General features: G+C 41.5%; 2 protein-coding genes across 8 annotated transcripts in view; one reads left to right on the top strand and one right to left on the bottom strand.

Moving 5' to 3' along the window:
• si:ch211-176g6.2 (ras-associating and dilute domain-containing protein) overlaps window positions 1–300 on the bottom strand; it is a 37,105-nt gene extending 36,805 nt beyond the window's left edge. Inside the window, exon 1 of the mRNA XM_049014937.1 lies at window positions 26–300. The gene's annotated coding sequence lies outside the window, so the exon portion shown is untranslated. The remainder of the gene's footprint in view (window positions 1–25) is intronic.
• A 9,795-nt stretch (window positions 301–10,095) lies between these two features.
• Window positions 10,096–19,037, top strand: part of abcc3 (ATP-binding cassette, sub-family C (CFTR/MRP), member 3) — a 65,685-nt gene continuing 56,743 nt past the window's right edge. For 4 of the 7 annotated variants that reach the window (XM_049013188.1, XM_049013187.1, XM_049013185.1 and 1 more), the window contains exon 1: window positions 10,097–10,356. In XM_049013188.1, the coding sequence (XP_048869145.1) occupies window positions 10,318–10,356 (39 nt within the window). In that variant the 5' untranslated portion in view covers window positions 10,097–10,317. Of the gene's footprint in view, window positions 10,357–19,037 lie in introns of all 7 variants that reach the window. The other 3 variants (XM_049013181.1, XM_049013182.1, XM_049013183.1) reach the window with 2 other exon arrangements.

The following is a 19,037-nucleotide window of genomic DNA, read 5'->3' as shown; positions in this document are numbered from 1 at the left end:
ATGAATGAATGCAGGTCTTACTTACCATAAACTTTCATTTTTGGGGCTTACAGAAAACTGGCTTAAGCCAGAGGAGAACTTTGTTCTGGCTGTGTCCTCTCCATCTGATCGCTTCTGTAACCGAAACGTTCATCCTCCTGGACACTGGGTGGCATTTCTATAATTTATGAGCCTTTTCTCCATTCACATGATTTGCCTAGTCGTCCCACCCTGGTGTAAGTCATGACACGTTATATCGATCACACACCAGGTATCATCTAAAGCGATGGATGTGATGGTCAGCGTATCTATCCTTCTGTATCATGCTGTACTCTCAGACCACTTCCTCATTAAAGTGAAATTTCAACTGAAATTCCTGTAAACACTTCTGTTGTGGGTTCCTTTTTACTGCCCCACTGCCCCATCATATGTATTCTGTTCCGTCATATGTGTGCTGCCCTGTTATAGACCCGTACAACTTTTACAGCTGAAATACTGAAACTTATGATTCTGTGGCCATTAAGTATTACAATGAATATTGCACTGAAATATTCCAGAATTCCAAAGAGCTGTTTTTGCTAGGTTTTGATGTTGACCGTCTCAGATATCCATCAAAGTTGTATGCTGTATATACTCTGTCTAAGTGTATTCTGCCATACTTTGAATCAGTTGGGCTACTCCACCCTACTTTTGGTTATCTCTTTTTTTTTAACCTAAAGATTTATCCTAAAAATACTTCCCTCTTTGCGGCTTCCTGTTCTGCTTCCTGCTTGAGGGCCACCTGACCCCAGCAGACTATCAGCTGGAGCCCGCTTGTGACTTTGTCAAGAGTAAGATCCACGTGTTGGCATGGAGTAACAATCATGAACATTCACACTCTCAGTTCTCTGCCTTCAGCATGACCGTATGATGGTCATTGCTCAACCTCAGTTTTTGTCGTCCACAATAAAGTAATCGTTATATATAAAATATACAGTTTTAGTTAGAAATGGTTAACTAAGGTATTTCCTACTGCCTTATATATTATGTTAATATTTATAATTAATATTAACAGTAGCCTCCTACTTCATAAGTACTTATGAAAAATATATATGGAATATTAAAAATATATAATAAATGTGACTTGCTAATTTCATGATAAAATTGTTCCTTCCAGCATGTGTGCAAGGAATGCATTAATTTCGAGGTTCTATTAAAGTAGTATTTTTATCTTCCTGATGAGACACAAATATAGAAATTGTCATCATGGAAGACAGCTTTCTCCTTGCTAGGACTGTTTGTCTGGAGTGACCTGTGGGGGGGCACACAGTAATTACCTGTAACAACACAAAACAAGGTCTGGCCAACACATGCCAAATGAGCAGTTAACAGACGAAAGCGTCCTTCTTCATTTCCGCAGTTTTTATTGTGCAGTACTTCTGGTGACTTAGTTACTTGCTTGCCTTTGGATATAATTGGTAATTAGTTAAAAAATGTTCTTTGACAAGGAATATGTGCTAGAAAGTCAATCGTGGATGCTTTGGTCTCTGTCACAAAAAAATTAACATTTTTCCTTGCTTTTGTCCCTTAAAATAACATCAGATTGATCAGAAATTCTGTATAGACATTGTTAATGTTGTAAATGACTATAGCTTCAAATGGCTGTTTTTAAATACACTGAACAAAAATATAAACGCAACACTTTTGTTTTTGCTCCCATTTTTCATGAGATGGACTTAAAGATCTACAATTCATTCCAGATACACAATATTACCATTTCTCTCAAACATTTCTCACAAATCAGTCTAAATGTGTGATAGTGAGCACTTCTGCTTTGCTGAGATAATCCATCCCACCTCACAGGTGTGCCACATCAAGATGCTGATCTGACATCATGGGTAGTGCACAGGTGTACCTTATACTGCCCACAATAAAAGGCCACCCTGGAATGTGCAGTTTTGTCTCACAGCAAAATGCCACAGATGCCACAAGCATTGAGGGAGCGTGCAATTGGCATGCGGACAGCAGGAATATCAACCAGATCTGTTGCTCGTGCATTGAATGTTCATTTCTCAACCATAAGCCGTCTCCAAAGGCGTTTCAGAGAATATGGCAGTACATCCAACCGGCCTCACAACCGCAGACCACGTGTAACCACACCAGCCCAGGACCTCCACATCCAGCAGGTTCACCTCCAAGATCGTCTGAGACCAGCCACTCAGACAGATAATGCACGGCCCCATGTTGCAAGGATCTGTACGCAGTTCTTGGAAGCTGAAAATGTCCCAGTTCTTGCATGGCCAGCATACTCACCGGACATGTCACCCGTTGAGCATGTTTGGGATGTGCTTGACCGGCATATACGACAGCGTGTACCAGTTCCCACTAATATCCAACAACTTCGCACAGCCATTGAAGAGGAGTGGACCAACATTCCACAGGCCACAATTGACAATCTGATAAACTCTATGCGAAGAAGATGTGTTGCATTGCATGAGGCAAATGGTGGTCACACCAGATACTGACCGGTTCTGAGTCCCCAGACCCCCAATAAAGCAAAAAACTGCACATTCCAGGGTGGCCTTTTATTGTGGGCAGTATAAGGTACACCTGTGCACTACCCATGATGTCAGATCAGCATCTTGATGTGGCACACCTGTGAGGTGGGATGGATTATCTCAGCAAAGCAGAAGTGCTCACTATCACACATTTAGACTGATTTGTGAGAAATGTTTGAGAGAAATGGTAATATTGTGTATCTGGAATGAATTGTAGGTCTTTAAGTCCATCTCATGAAAAATGGGAGCAGAAACAAGAGTGTTGCGTTTATATTTTTGTTCAGTATATAATCTCTACATAGGTGTAGAGAAGCAAAACAGTAATTCAATAACGATCTCACGGAACTTGCTGGAAGCTGCCCCTCAACTGTCGTCGTCGCCATCGTCTCTCTCTGACTGACTGATCTGAGAGCCATCCAAAACTTTCCCGCATTTTCTGTATCAGGGGCGAAATTTCCAGCGCCCCAAAACCATTTAATTCGGCGATGCTGATAGGCGAAATCTTTATTATATTCGCCTAGCAACCGTACACGATTGGCTATTTCGCTGCACTTCAATGTTGTTCAAATAATTAAGATTGCATGTAGGCACACACTACTGAGTAAAACTGACACTGATCAAAAAAAAATATATATATTTTTTATTTTTATATATCTTATACCCCCCCCCCCCCCACATCTGGGAGGACGGCACCCGAACGCCCCCTATGGGTCAGCCGCCTCTGGTGGAGGCAATGTGATGGTTTGGGATTGCTTTGGTAATGCTAAAGTGGGAGATTTGTACAGGGTGAAAGGGATCTTGAAGAAGGAAGGCTATCACTCCATTTTGCAACGACCATACCGTACCCTGTGGACGGCACTTAATTGGAGCCAGTTTCATCTTACAACAAGTCCCAAACACAGCTCCAAACTATGCCAGGACTATTTAGGGAAGAAGCAGTCAGCTGGTATTCTGTGTATAATGGAGCGGCCAGCAGAGTCACCGGATCTCAGCTCTGTTGAGCTGTTATGGGAGCAGCTTCACCAAATGGTACATAAGAAGTGTCCATCAAGCCAATCCAGCTTGTGAGAGATGCGTCAGGAATTGATCTAGAATGCCCAAGGTCTACAAAGCTGTAATTGTAGCAAATGGAGTTTTAAGATCACAATTATTATTATTATTATTATTATTTATGTACCTTACATATTAGGATATATATCGACCCGCCATTTCATAAGACAGACGTCTATACTGTTATGAGATTGTAATAAATTGTAGATTGTAATTTCCTTGCAATTTGTATCAATAGCTGAGCTTCAAGCAGACATAAATATAGGTTTATTCAGTCACACCTTTCTGCTTGCAGAGACCGCCTGAGCTCCAGGTTTCCTGACTTTTGGGTTTCAGTCCAGATAACAAAGATGTCAAAAGCTGTGCAGTTCAGATAAACTGGCAAGAGTAATTGCCCTAAGTGTATAATTATGTATATGTGTAAGTACCATATAATGGAATGGTTTACCTTGTCCTGTGACCAGTGATTTAAATGATAGGCCTCAGTTTGACTGTGATCCTAACTTAAGACTCCTTATATGCAACGGTTCAGACTTTGTTACTTTCATGAAGTAAATTACATCTTGAAACTTAAATGTGCTAATTTCCGTCCACAAGTTCCCTTCCTTAAGCATACAGTATTACCACCTGAAACATCTGATGATCAGCAGACTCTTAAGTCATTGTGGCTGTTTTTGTTTTTAACACTCCGCTGTCAAATGGCACTTAACATTTATTATTAGCATGTATCAAACAAAGATTTTCATTTCTTGGTCATCCTCCATAAACACTGTCCGACAGCAATTAAAAAGTAACATTTTCTTGATTACTTGAAGATATTTTACAATACCATTTATTGTTACATAAGTGCAATAATTCACAACGACAGCTCCTGACCTCACTTACTTACTGCTATAAGTTATATGTGATATTTACAATGACATATAGGTATGAGAAAGAAGTCAGATAATCTCTATAGAAACCTTACGTCTTTTCACCAATTTCTCGTGTTTAGGGCTCCATCTAGTGGATAAGATTGTAAAGCGCCCCCGGCGGCGCAAACCTGGTTTCAACAAAGGAATTCTTGATAAATTTAATTCTGTACGTCTTTTTAATATTTTACAAATAACATACAACACAATCGCTTTAACATTGGGCCAATATAGATATTACCATAAGCAGATACAATAATATGATAAAACACAGTTTGTCGATAACCATCTTCAGTTTTGTATGAGTTTCAGAGTCTTCAATATTCTAAGATCTTGACATATAAGACATATATTTTATTGTCTTGTTATGGACAATCCACAGCATGGATGGAAGTCCAATAACAATTCACCACTGATCTTAAGATCTGGGAGGCCACTTTTCAGTTAAAGCCCTTCCATTATTTCCATCATTGAGAAGTCCCTCAGGGAGACCACGGAATCCGTTGGCAGTTACTCTTTCAAGTGCTTCACCCATTTTTTTCTTGCAAGGCTGGGTAACCCACAAACAGATTTCTCGTCTCTGCCATTCTCAGTTACATCAAGGCAAACCGCTTGTCCACTAGGGAAAACTCTAGGTGCACAGCCCACAGTCTGGGACTTGTAAGCATTCCAACACCTGCCTCCAGTCTTCCACAATTAGAAACTCCAGAGCAGCAGGGAAATCCCTGAAACACTTTTATCTCGAAAATGAAAGCATGGTGGTAGTTTACTACACTTATATTTAGTCATTTGAAGTTTTGATCAAATAACAGAAAACTATATAAAATGTTTTTGAATATCTTAGCAACAAGTAACTCAATAGACAATCAATTGGCATAATAAAATATACTGCTTTCTATTTGCAATTGCAATCGATTAGCTGCAACTAGTGATGTAGTTAAGACCACTTAAACTGAGACCAAGTCTTCACCAAAAACCAGAGTGTGCCCAGATGGAGACAAGACCAAGACCAAGGAGGGTGAGACCGAGATAAAACCAAGACCAAGGCAGGGCTAGACCAGGTCAAGATCAGAAACAGATTAAAGTTTGAGTTTACATAACACAACCCACTATAAGATGTGGAGCATAAGCACCATCTTGGGGCTAGGCAGTATAATTTAAACCATGGACATTTTTTCTTAAAATTTCAATATAAATGCTTCTGTGCAGATGTAACATTTTTTTCAAATAAGACACGTCTTATTGGTTGCATTTCAACTTTTACCCAATCACAGTACTGTGATAACCCTTTGAACCCTATCCATTTTTGAGCGCTTTTCTATTCCTTTGACTTTAGGCTTATTATATTGTATGTACATGAATTAGCCACATACTGCATGCTTCATGGTTTTGTTTTCAGGACATTCTGGGCTGAATGACGACACAGTCTTGATATCGTCCTTCTTATGAGGGAAAACTACTTGAGCCTGTGGAAATTTCTCAGTAGTATAAAAATTTGCACGCACTACAAATATAATCGCACAAATGTTGAGATTAGAGTCTCTGTCTATTTTTGCACTGAATCCCATGGTGAGCGCACTGCATTGAGCACAAACCCCTGTTTTTTTTAATGGATGCTCAAACCCCGTGGCGAGCACAGCATGCGCTCTGAATGTCCATGACCGAGACAAGACAGAGTCAAAATAAAGTTGATTCTTAGAGGAGACCAAGACCACAAAAACAAAAGACCAAGAGGCAAAAATCAACGTTTTTTTATGATAATGTAATGCATCTGTCGTCAAACTAAAACAGATTTGTCACAGTAATGAGTTTGTGAGATTGACCCATATTGTGTTTAAGCATAGAGTGGTTACCCGTTAGGCAAGTGTCCTGGTCAGGTAGTTCTGCTGGGGAACTCTGACTTAGTGTTATTTACAACCAGGAAGAAATATTATTGATCTCTATTAAAAATCTTGTACTCATACCATTCTCCTGTATGGGTATCAAAATGCAGACGCTCCTCTACTTACGCACTTTCAAATTACGAACTTTCAGACATACGAAAGAAGAGGACCGTAAGTCCAAATTGTGTTCACTGGGCTTCAGTTTCCTGTCTGCAGCACAGGCCAATTCTGCCTAGTGCGATTTCCCGCACTAGTAGCGTGCGTACTCCCAGCATCCTAGTTCTTTGTACTTGCGTATACCCTTAAAATAATGTTAAATAACGACTTATGAACATTTTGCGAACGACTGTTCGGAACGTACTGTATGTCGTCCGTAAGTAGAGGAGCGTCTGTACTGCAAGCGCTAACACCATAAAAGAAATAACGGTAAGCGTTAACCCAATAAATTTCCCAGCCCTATTTATGACTGGTATCCCTAATGATGTATATTTACTAGATCCTTCACACTGCTGCTTTTTGCTGCAGAAACATGTCAGGTAGCTCCCACATGGCTGACAGGACCCATTTCTACTCTCTGTGGCAGTAGTTCTGTTGCAGCCACCCACAGGAAGGCTACGCGCATCATGAAGGGGGTGGGGCAAAACCCTCGGAAGCCTCCTCCCCAGAAGAGTCAAAACTGACAGAGAGCAACGAGATCAGGCCTGTTAGGGATGAGAACTGGTGTGGTGTTGAGGTATCGCCCACCGCACAGCAGCACTCGGGTCCTAGTTTGGGTCCGCCATTCTGGGTTGGCACGTAGAATATCTTATCTCTCCTGATGCTGTCTGATGTGTCTCCTTTCACCAAGCGTATCATGAGACCCTGGACAAGGCAATCTTTGGGGGCCTTGTCTGTTGTCTCGATATATGCTCTGGCTGTAGGGAGTGATCTCAGTAAGGGAGACATTTTATTTGCAACTTCCAATAAAGTATTATTCTCGACGGCTCAGTGTTCGATGGGTGCCCATGAGGTGACACTCCTCTGGTCATGGGTGACTTCAGTGCAACCACTGGCAATGTGATGTGGGAGACCTTCTGCGACAAGACCCAGAAGACTGCTGAGGGTTGTGTTGATGTTGCTGGTTTTTCCAGAAGGAGATGTTTTATCTCACAGGACGCCCTGGATATTATCGAGAGGAGTCACAGCGGCAACTCCAGTCTCCACTGGGAACGGAGAAGGACAACTCCAAGGGCTCTGAGGGTTGATATGGAGGCGTTTGTTAGAGAAACCTCTGAGCAAGTGGTCTAGTGACCCATGCCCTGATTAAAGAGGAATCGAAGCATTACACACATCTGAATCTGTTCCTTGGAGAGTCGCAGCCAGGGCAGGTGAAGGAACAGTCCTTACAGATGACACTGCAGTTGTGACCCACTGGGCCAGCTGTTTAAAGCTGATCCACCAGCTAGGATGTTGGATATCTCTGGGTTCAGAGTTCTTGAGGCTGATCCTACAATTAGCTGTGAACTATCCAATCTCACTTAGATTGACATTGTACAAGTGGTGAACCAGCTTGGGGTAGGGAAGGCTGCAATGATCTGTGGTGAACTTCTTCAGGCTCCCCCTATCTAAAAAGGGAAAGGTGATCAACTGGATTGCGGCAAACACAGGGAGATGACACTGCTCTCAGTGCCAGGTAAGGTCCTTGCTACGGTCATCCTCAGCAGGATCCAAGATCACTTGCTCGCCTAATAGTCTAGTTTTACTCCTAAAAAGTCTACCATCGACTGCGTCCTGGTGCTGAGGGTTCTCATTGAGCACAAATGCAAATATCGGCAGAGTTTCTTTTACAGCTTTTGTAGATTTTGATGAAGCATTCAACTCTCTGGGACATCCTGAGACTTCGCAGGATCCTTCTGAAGTTGCTGGACGTCATGTACAGTGAATGCTGTGCAGAGTGGAGGCAGAACCTCCATGTTTTTCCCAGTTGACCCTACCTACGAAGTCAGTAGATGAATTGGGAGTGCATCCAGGATCATGAGATCGCTGGAAAGGGGTGTGTGGTACTCCTGATATCTTTGTAACCGGGGAACAGGTTCAAGTCTTTAGAGTCCTGTTGCTCCCTGTTATGCTGTAAGGCTGCAAGACAAGGATGGTCTCCAGTGACCTGAGACGAAGACTGTACTCCTTTGATACTGTGTCTCATTGGATAATCCTTGGGTATCACTGATTTGACTTTGTGTCAAATGAGCGGTTACTTAGAGAGTCCTGCATGAATCTCATTACCTGCATTGTGAGGAAGCATCCGTTATGGCACTATGGCCAGGTGGTGCGTTTCCGTGAGGGTGATCTGGCTCACAGAATCCTCATTGCTGAGGACCTGAGCAGCTGGACCAGGCAAAGGAGACGCCCACATACCATCTGGCTTTGGAAGATAGACAGCCATTTGTGGAGAGTGGGACTGGACCGCATGTTAGTCTAGGGGGTCGTCAACCAGGATCCCAAGGTGTTTTGTCATATGGTGGGTGTAGCGATGCACCGTAGCAGTGCATGCTCCCCACCCTATCCTGATGTTCTGATAAAGTGTTTCAGTATGTTGAGATGTGCTACCCATGTTTTTTTAAAATTTTTATTAAGGTACGATGTTCTGAAGGGGCGGCATGCTGGTGCAGTGTTCAATATGCAATACGCAGAAGCGCTATATTTGAAAGTAAGTTCTTAAAGCTAATTGACGACTCAAATAAATAAACTAAATTATATAGTACATGGATTTTTAAAATAAAAGTACAAAAAGGACAAAATTTAACCGTCCATCTTTCATCCCCAGCTTCTCCTGGTCAGCGCAAGGGTGTCGTCAAGAATTCTGGACCCCGAACAAAATGTCTTGCGAGTCGTGGGAGAAAAGTATTTCCACAAAATATTAAATGTTATATTAATATATATTATTATATTAAATATTAAGAATTAAATTGTTATTCCCACCAACAGGGGGCACCTTAAAAAGGCCCCATTTATGTAATCGTTGAGCCCCGCATTATATGTAGCTAAGCCACATTTTATATAGGAGAGTTGGTTTGCATCACATATGTCTCTGTATATTCACAATTTAATCAACGGTTAAAGTGTTGATTTTTTTTACACTGAATACCCATAAATTTCCCATCGAGGTTCGTTCCGGATTTTTTTTTTTACTACAGCCTTCTAGTCAGTATTGTCATCATCGTCATGTTGAGAAAACATAAATTTTCCATCGTCACACTATCTAGGTTTAAGACTACGTGCAACACACAGCATACCCGTCTCAAACAATAAAGCAGACCGCAACTAACCTTGTGATATTTAATCTCAAATATAACCGTTAACTACTTCTAATAAGGCTCGGCGACACGAGACAACGCAACACAAACGATGCTGGGTTTCATTCCAACTGTTTGGTGACTTGACATAAATATATTCAGGTCACCTAACGTAGAAGACAAACCATTATGGACGTTTTAATTTCCCGTGCACTAAAATGCCTAACGCAATTTTATTTAGAAACAAATATAGAAACAAACAAAGAAATGGCAGTAGGAATAAAATTAATGCGAAAGCAAAACATGTCTTTTGCTATACTATTCGAAGTGTTATTTATGCACATAAGCTGATTGATGTTTCAGCCGCAAGTTGGCGTACCGGCAATTTACTTCCGCTCAAGGCGGGACTGACTAGCGACCAGGCAATGGGCTTATTCTGTCACAGCAACACCCTCATGTCAATTACACTGCTGCGCACAGCGACTGGTAAAAGTACGACATCAGACGGCAACTAACCAAGGGGTGGGAAGGAAGCGGAGAAGAGCGCATCGGGGGCTGTGAGGAGCGCATTTTATGAAGCTTTATATGTTGTAGCTATTTTTCCCCCCTGTGCATGTGCAAAACCCGAGTAGAGATACTTCTATTCGTTATCCAAGGAAAAGGTGGAGCTCCGGTTTGACGTGCAATGGAGGCTTTTTGTGGTTCAAAACTCTCACATTTTTGGGTAAGAAATGATTAATCATATTTACGGTGGACGTCGTATTTACTTTAGCGATAGAGTTAATGGGGCGTCGTAATATAGAATAAAGTGGCAGCAGTTTTCACAATACAGTGCAACTGTAATTGCGTTTATGAAAAGGCTGTTGTAGGATAACTTGAGCTTTATGTTCACCTCGACAGCGGTTTTTAATCCACACATAGCCTTCTGTAAAGTACTCTGCGGTGTTTAAACAGAAAAAAATATCTATACTACTTGCTGTAGGCTAAAGCATATACGACTAGCTACAGCAGACTGCACTGTACAGCAAAAAAATAGATTTTGTCTCTGGAAAAGCATGTTGGCAAGTTTGAATAAGAGGCATTTTTTGGTTCGTGATTGTGGAATCGTTTCCCGATGCAAGTGAGGTCTTTGGGAAGTACTTCTGCACTATTGTGGAATATGTGTGTATTGGGAACTATAAATGACTTGCATTTAACCATTAAAGATCGTTGCCTATAGACAAAAAGTGACAAACTTTACGTAGCAACATAACTTCCTACAAGATAGGCATCACAATAAGTATGGTTACATTTACGCAAGTAATTGATGTACTTTCAAGCATGTAACTTAGGTTAGTTGTGGGTAACATATCCTATTGTTCTCGCCACTGCACAACAGTTTTCCGTACGGTCCATTAAACCATATTTTCTATGGTAGTCCTATAGAAAGCTAATTTCTTATTTTATTATTTCACCAAATTTCTCGACAAATATTTTTTTTACTACTGCGCCTGCGATGGCAAGCTGACTGCGGATCAATGGCGCTTATACTAAATCGGATAAACGTAATACGTAAGGTTTTCATTTTGACATTTAGCTTTTAAATGTTCGATGAAAAAACGCACAGGGCTAAGTCAAGGATACGTTGAGGGTCTGTGCTATTAGATTGCAGATGATTAGCACTCACTGTCATTTCTGCTCATCTCTTCATGCATTTCTTCGTATCCAGATGTTATTCTTAATTTAGTAACTGTAATGAATTGTTTGATATCGAGGCTTCATTTCATCACCCATAGTCTTACAGTTCAATAAATTAGACTTTTACAGTAACCTCAATAGTCACTAAAATAAGTAATCAATGTATGCGTTCAGGTTAATTATTCAGACTCCTGTCATGGTCTAGAATGCCCACATATCTTAAAGATGGTATTTTTTTGAGAGGTCCGTTACTTCCTCTATAAGTTGTGAAAGACTTGCTATTAAAGGTTGTCGAAACACAGACAACAAAATGTCAGCATTTATTCCAGCAGTAGGAGCAGCAATACAGTGAATTAATTAGGTCTTCTGCATTTAAGAAGCATTGTTATCCAGAGTGGATGTTATAAAAGCAATACACAGACACACACACACATGCGTATAAAGAGCTATAGAAACACAATCTTAACCAGCTTAACCAAATGACCGTTATTTAGAACTCTGCTCATTGTAAATATTTTAAAATATATTTTTTCTCTGCTGCTGAGAATGAATTTTGCACCTCTCCTTAACAATACTTACCATTCATTTTATATCGTGGGTGCCAGTTCTGCATCTGAAGTACTGTGTCTGCCTTTGGCCACAGCAGGTCACATGGTTTTCTCATTCAGTCTTTTAAAACTCTGCTGTTCCAGATGCTGACCCCAGCAACAGCTCTCCTGTATTCAAAGGGGTCGACGGGATATTTGATGTTATAGTCTTAAGATGGCTTCTGTCATACTCCGCAATCTCTCATCTGCTTTTGTGTACTGTACAAGCATCATGGAGCTGTTCTGTCTTTTTCAGTTAGTGTTGGTCTCTGTGCATGCTTGAACAGTGTTTTTTCCAGTGTCTTTTCTTGCTGTTCATTCATTTAGAATAATCTATGTCAAACTGCTTTATCAAGCCACATTTTCAATACTGATAAACTTATTCAACATTACTGCAAGTGACCTAATCAGACAACTCTGTGGTGCTCAGAATCACTACCCTGTACCTTTTTGCTTAGTTACTGCAGTTCGTGCACTTATGACACACGTAAACACGTGATAGTAGTACAATGTGTTTTAAACTGAAGCCTATTTGCTTATTTATATTTAGTAAATGTAGTTAATCTCCAGGTTGTTTTCGGATTTTGTATTTTGATGGAGGTGGGGAACGCATCCTAAAATAATCCGATTTCTGTCTACAGGTAATTTACTGTATGCAGACTACACAAATATCAGTGTGATTGTGATTTTAATAAGCTTCACTTTATGTCTGCTTTGTTTGATTATATATATATTTTTCCCAGTCTTTAGCAGAAAACTCCAAAAACAAAACACAAAAGTTTGTTATAACAGGCGTATTACTTTAGATTCCAGTTTAAGGATGTTTAAAATGTATCACCTGCATGACGGTGCACTTTTAGGAGCACTTGCCAGCTTGCCTGAACAAATGCATTTAACATCGGTTGCAACACATACTTAGTGTTGCTTTCAATCGTGACAGGTAGAGTAATGGATTGGCTAAACACATTTTCTGTGGCTTACCCCCTTCTCTGTTTTACGATCTGTGTCTTCTCACAAGCTGCTTGCTTCTGCATGTTTTAGCCAGCTACTAATCCCCTTTGCATGCATCCTCCATAACAATTTTATCACGGAGAGCCTGTTTAAAAAGCATACTCCACAAAGCCTGGTCCACCCTGGGTGAGATGCTAATTCATTGCAGCACACCACAAATTACTGTCAGAAAAAAATATTGAAAATAAAACCGAAAATAGCATATTGGAACATTAGCTGGGTTTGCCGCTAACATAGCAGACATTCCAGAGTTTTTTTTTCTGTTTGTTTGTCTGTAACCCTGTCAGTGTTTATTCTCATTCCCCCCTAAAAAAAGCTACCTGAAGACACCATCTGAATCTGCTGTGTGTCTTCTTCTTTGAATTAGCATTATAGGGGGGCGACAGGAGTTAAAGTTGACTCTCCCTCACCAATGCAAATACATTACTCTGAGCATTGGGGTCCATTCATAAATCCATTAGAAAACTGAAGGGATGAATGAATGAATGAATGAATGAATGAATGTTATGTGTTTACTGTGCTTTTCAAGACATCCTAAGTGCTTTAAGAAACCAATATGGAACCACTTCAGCCACCAGCACTGTGTAGCCCCCACCTCGATGATGCAACAGCAGCCCTTCTGCACCAGTACATTCACCACACAGTAGCAAAGGTGAAGGGGCAGGAGAGAATTTACCAGTTAGGCAGGGGATGATTAGGAGGTCAGATTTGAAAGGGCCACAGTGGGCAGTTGTAGTCAGGACACTGGGGTACCACCCCGGCCTTTTGAAATAGATGTTCAGGAATCTTTTATGACCTCTGTAACAACAACATCATCATCATCATAATTATTATTATTATCATTATGGATAATGACAATAATAATTCATTTAATTTATGAACTACATCTCATTAGGATAAAATCTTAAGTGGATTAAAAAGTTAAATGATGAGATGAGATGACAGTAGTTTCCCTGCTGTTCTTTCACACGGACAGATTTTAAGGAGCAGGTTTGACAGCTTGAATAGCTGGAATTGCTACACCTGCAAGTTTAGTGAAGCTAGTAATCGCAAGCTGTTTTATTTGGTTTATGCACTTCAGTTTCAAATTAGAGGTGTAAAAGTTGCTGTGTATTAGTTCTTCATGCAGAGTGACAGAATCCACTCACAAGAATAGTATGGAGCTCTAGGTATTTTCCATGCTTCATGGAGTTTGGATTTTTAGTTTTTTTCCTGATAGTTTGGTTGAGTTAGAGCCGCATTGCAAGACAATCCAAAGTGCTGGTATTCCGTGTATTTTTATAGCTTCTTGTAAACTACACTCAAAGAAAATTATAAAGCCCATTGACTGCGTGTGTGGCATTGTGAATTCATATGGTTTTGAAGGTTTCTGTTGTTTTTAAATGTACTTCTTCTGTATCTGTAGTATGAGAGAAGATATATTGACCATTCTGCCAGGAGCCACCTTGTGATTGTATCTTACAGATACAACTGTCCTTGGTTACTTCTGTTAGTTTTTTTTTTTTGCTCCCAACATTCATTTTCCTTTATATCGCAAAATAGCGTATTCTGGATTCCTTCCACGACCCAGAAATATGTAGCTTGTTTCTAAATGGCCTTTACTGTGTTATTGTGTGTGTGTGTGTGTCTGCTGGCTCCTTGGGATCGGCTCCAGGTTCAATTTATAATAAATTTGCCTTTCTCTCATATAGTATTTTAAAATATGATTTATTTTATTTTTCTTTATAAATTCCAGCTCATATATAACATTTTTCATTCCCATTGACCATTCTCACCAAATATGAAAGTGAAAGGCAGTCACAGCATACCACGACTGTGAAACACTAAACTTTGATTCTTTTTGCACCTCAAGGCACCTTGTAATGAATTTCCCTTTGACAGTGAAGTGAATTCTGCAGGGATCAAGTGGCTACTAGTTTGATAAGATAATCAGGGTTCAACATTACTACTACTAACACGTTTTCTTATTATAGGATTCACATGAAGTCAAAGGAAGAGTGCAGTTACAAACAAATGCAGAGAAGGAAATAAAAATAAAACTATGATATTTAATGTGTTATGCTCAAGGCAGGGGCGGCATGGTGGTGCAGTGGTTAGCACTGTTGCCTCACAGCTCTGGGACCCGGGTTCGAGTCTCCGCCTGGGTCACGTGTGTGGAGTTTGCATGTTCTCCCCCTGTTGTCGTGGGGTTTCCCCCGGGTACTCTGGTTTCCCCCCACAGTCCAAAAACATGCTGAGGCTAATTGGAGTTGCTAAATTGCCCGTAGGTGTGCATCTGTGAGTGAATGGTGTGTGAGTGTGCCCTGCGATGGGCTGGCCCCCCATCCTGCCTCGTGACAGGTCTACGTGGGCGCTGGTGTTTCTATCATAAGGAATGTACACAGAGCAACTACCTTCCCAGACAACCCTAAGTGAGGAAGTAAGCATGATAACATATGAGCTGACAAGAATCCAGCCCCGAGGAAGCATTTGTTTACAGGCAGGGCAGGGTGGGCAGTCCCAGACCACAGAATAATACCACTTTCTGAATGGAGCTGAGCTTTGGTTTACTTGCCACTCTGCCTACGTAGGTCCCCCCCCCCCCCACTTTCTTTTTGTTTTGCTTGAAAATATCAAAACGCTAGATATTCTTCATACCTTTTCAACACATTGTTCCTCATCCAACCACTTCCCAAAGCCTTCTTGTGAACCGTGGGTACAGAGACCCTAAGTGTGACAATGGGACATGAACTTTGCAGGCAGATAGGTAAAATGTCGGTGCAACATGAAATCATTTCATCTATCACCCATCTTCTGTAACCACTTATCCGGCATAGTGTTCCGGTGACATGAAATGTAAGTATTATTTTCTTCTTTAGATTTTCAGAATGGGTTAAATTTTAGTTTTCGACCAGTATTTTATTAGCTTTTAATTTATGAAGGTGCTTCTGATTTAGAATAGTGTACAAACCCTTATCAGACAGGGTAAATGGGAAAGTTTTTGACATACATTTTCCTTTCACACTATTGAAGGACATGCTATGGCAGTGAAATTTCGACAGGGAACGAAAAGCTGAAACAGCAATGAACACGTTTCCTCCTCACGTGCGTAAACCATAAGGGCACAGGTGACATCGAGGGTTAAGGATTGCTGAGACATCTGGGTTTAATGAACACAAAGAACAGATGTGAATCAGAGTGTCTTTTAAGGTTTGTGTGTGTGTCAGTAGTGGTGAACCACACAGTGGGCAGTGTTTGGAGGGTTATTGTGAAAATCCATACAGTACCTTCCTGGGAGAAAAAACGTGCTAAACCCAAACTACGCAACATGAAACTTTTGCATGCGGCTTGCAGTTGATGGACTGTTGGTAGGCAGCTATACTGTTTTTTTTTTTAAACAGTTTTAAACTGTCATTAGTTTTAACAGGTATTCTTCATACATGTACTTCTAGTTGGAAGTTTGTTGAAACTTTAGTGAGCTGAAGTTGTGTATATATTAGCATATTGTAGTATCATTGCAGGTTTGCTTTGAAGATTTTTTTGGCTTGATTTTTGCATCTAGATTAAATCTAGATTAAATCTGCAAGCCTAGTTTCTTTTGGTCTCACGCAGGTTCCCCCCCCCCCCCCCATCCCCCCATCCCCCCCCCCCTCCCCGCAAGATTGTGTCCAGCTGTTTGTCTGTGTTTGCTTTCAGCTGCTTTGGGTAATGCATGTCTGTGGAATCTTTATAGGCAATATTAATTGCTTAGGTTAGCATACTCTGCGTGGGAGGTTCTGCAATTTCACTAGAGGGCCCAGGAGCTAAATAGGGATCTCAGAATGTTTAAATATGAGTAATTATTTATATGCCACTTGGGACTTCCCTGCTGATCCACTGGTCATGCTTGGGAGACTGGCTCATTTCTACGGCTGTCAGACACTTGCAGAACTGAGTGTGAAATCCAGTGAAAAGAGCTCTTCTCCAAGTGTGCTGTGGTTCCCACTGAACCCTGCAGCCCACACAGTGTAAAAGTATGATATAAATATACAATTTCATCGCACAGGTATGTAATTTCCACTGGGGCTTATCTCTGAACTTTTGGCGGTGGACTGTGATGCCTATTTGAGTAAATGAAATCCACCATCATGTTCCTAGAACTTCCATGCTTGCCTTACGATATGGAGCATTACCGTATTCAGAGGATACTGTTGCTGTGAATGGACATCCCAGACTTAGGAACTCTGACAAGTATGACTAGAAAATGCGATCTCACATCACATCACAACAGAAAGCAAGGTTCATCAAAGCAGGACATTTTTGGTGGTCACGCGTCCAGTATAGGCTCACCTTCTTACCTGAAAGGGATGGATCTTGATGTGGTTTTCTTGCAGTTGTGGCCCATTCATTTAAACATTTTTTTTTGTGTGCTTGTCGCCTTACTGTTGGCTTTAACATAGCCTGGCCATTCTTCACTGTCCTCTCTCATTTGCAGTGTGTTTCACAGAATTAAGAAGAAATTCAAGAAGGGTCACTGTTTCAGAAACGCCAGTAACACCAATCATACTGCGTTCATAATCACTTAATCACTCAGATCACACAAATTGCTTGTTCTAATGCTCAGATGAATAGTAACCAAAATGCTTGACCCTGTTTGTGTGCTTTGAACACTGAGTTGCAGCAATGTGATTTCCTGTTTACGGGAGTAGGCCGTCGCTGTTACTGAATAAAGGTACCTAATCAAGTGGTCACTGACTGTACTTTTAGATTTGGAGAAACTCAATGTTATAGTACTTGTATATGCTTACTCATGGTACTCAAAAGTATTAGCCACTGTGGCTAACTGTGCTAGAGTTTCCTTAGCCATGCAAAAAAAGTTTCAGCCATAAAATCATTCTCATGCGGAAAGTGGGACTGCTTCTGTAGATGCAAAAAGGTCAGATTTGTGTGGCTGTGATACTATGTGTCTGTAGGCAAGTAGCCTGTCTCTGTCTAGCAATGTTTTCCATTGGCAGAATTAATTTTTTTGTGCATGTTGTTCTTCCTGCCATGAATTTCTCCAATGCGCCCTTCAGTTCTAGATTAACCTAGAGAGACCACATATAGCATGAACCGTTTGGCAATAAATCTAGAATGTATGGGTTGAAAAATTCTATTATGCACCCTTTGGCTCCTAATCACCCTCTGTAGCATGCTAACCTCCTTGTAGCAGCTGGGGGTGAATGGTATGTGTGCTTGTCAGTATGAGTCATGTTATCAAGTAAACAATTGAAACTTTCTGAACCCTTTTTCTCAGGAAAGTACGTGCTCTGTCATACGGGATGATGGTTTAAGAGAGTGCCTTCCTGCTTAGGATAACATACAGGACATTGGACTGAGAGTGTGGCTGTACTCAGAGCTGGTCTGCGTAACTCCTGGGCCTTGAACAAAGTGGTGTCCTGCATGAGGATTACTGTCTCTCTTGCCTAAATAAGATTTATTTATTTATGACATTGATGTATTTATGTTGAATAGTTATATTTACCTCTCCTGGAGCAACACCTTATCGTGGTGGAGGGGTTTGCGTATTCCAATGATCCCAGGAGCTAAGTTGCCCGGGGCTTTATGCCCTGGTAGGGTCACCCAAGGCAAACAGGTCCTGGGTGAGGAACCAGACGAAGTGCGGCTCACAAGACCCCTAATGAAGAAAAAGATATTGGATCCACGGTTTCCCTTGCCCGGACGCGGATCTCCCCCACCCCCCCCCCCCCCCCCCCTTCCGTCGGGCACAGCCCGAACAAGGCACGTGGGTCCCCCCTCCAGTGGGCTCACCACCTATAGGAGGGGTCATAGGGGTCAGGTGCAGTGCGAGTTGGGCAGCAGTCAAAGGCGGGGACCTTGGCGGTCCGATCCTCAGCTACAGAAGCTAATTCTTGGGGCATGGAATGTCACCTCTCTAGTGGGGAAGGCCTGAGTTGGTGTGCGAGGTTGTGAAGTTCCGACTAGATATAGTCGAGCTCACCTCTGTGCGTGGCTAGGGCTCTGGAACCAGTCCCCTTGAGGGGGGTTGAACCCTTTTCCACTCTGGAGTTTCTCGCAGGGAGAGGCGCCGAGCAGGGGTGGGCATATTTATTGCGCTCTGGCTGGGCACCTGTACATTGGGGTTTACCGCGGTGGACGAGAGGGTAGCCTC

Source organism: Brienomyrus brachyistius, chromosome 5 (genome assembly GCF_023856365.1).
Source record: "Brienomyrus brachyistius isolate T26 chromosome 5, BBRACH_0.4, whole genome shotgun sequence".
NCBI lineage: Eukaryota > Metazoa > Chordata > Actinopteri > Osteoglossiformes > Mormyridae > Brienomyrus > Brienomyrus brachyistius.
This window is presented reverse-complemented; position numbering and strand designations above follow the sequence as displayed.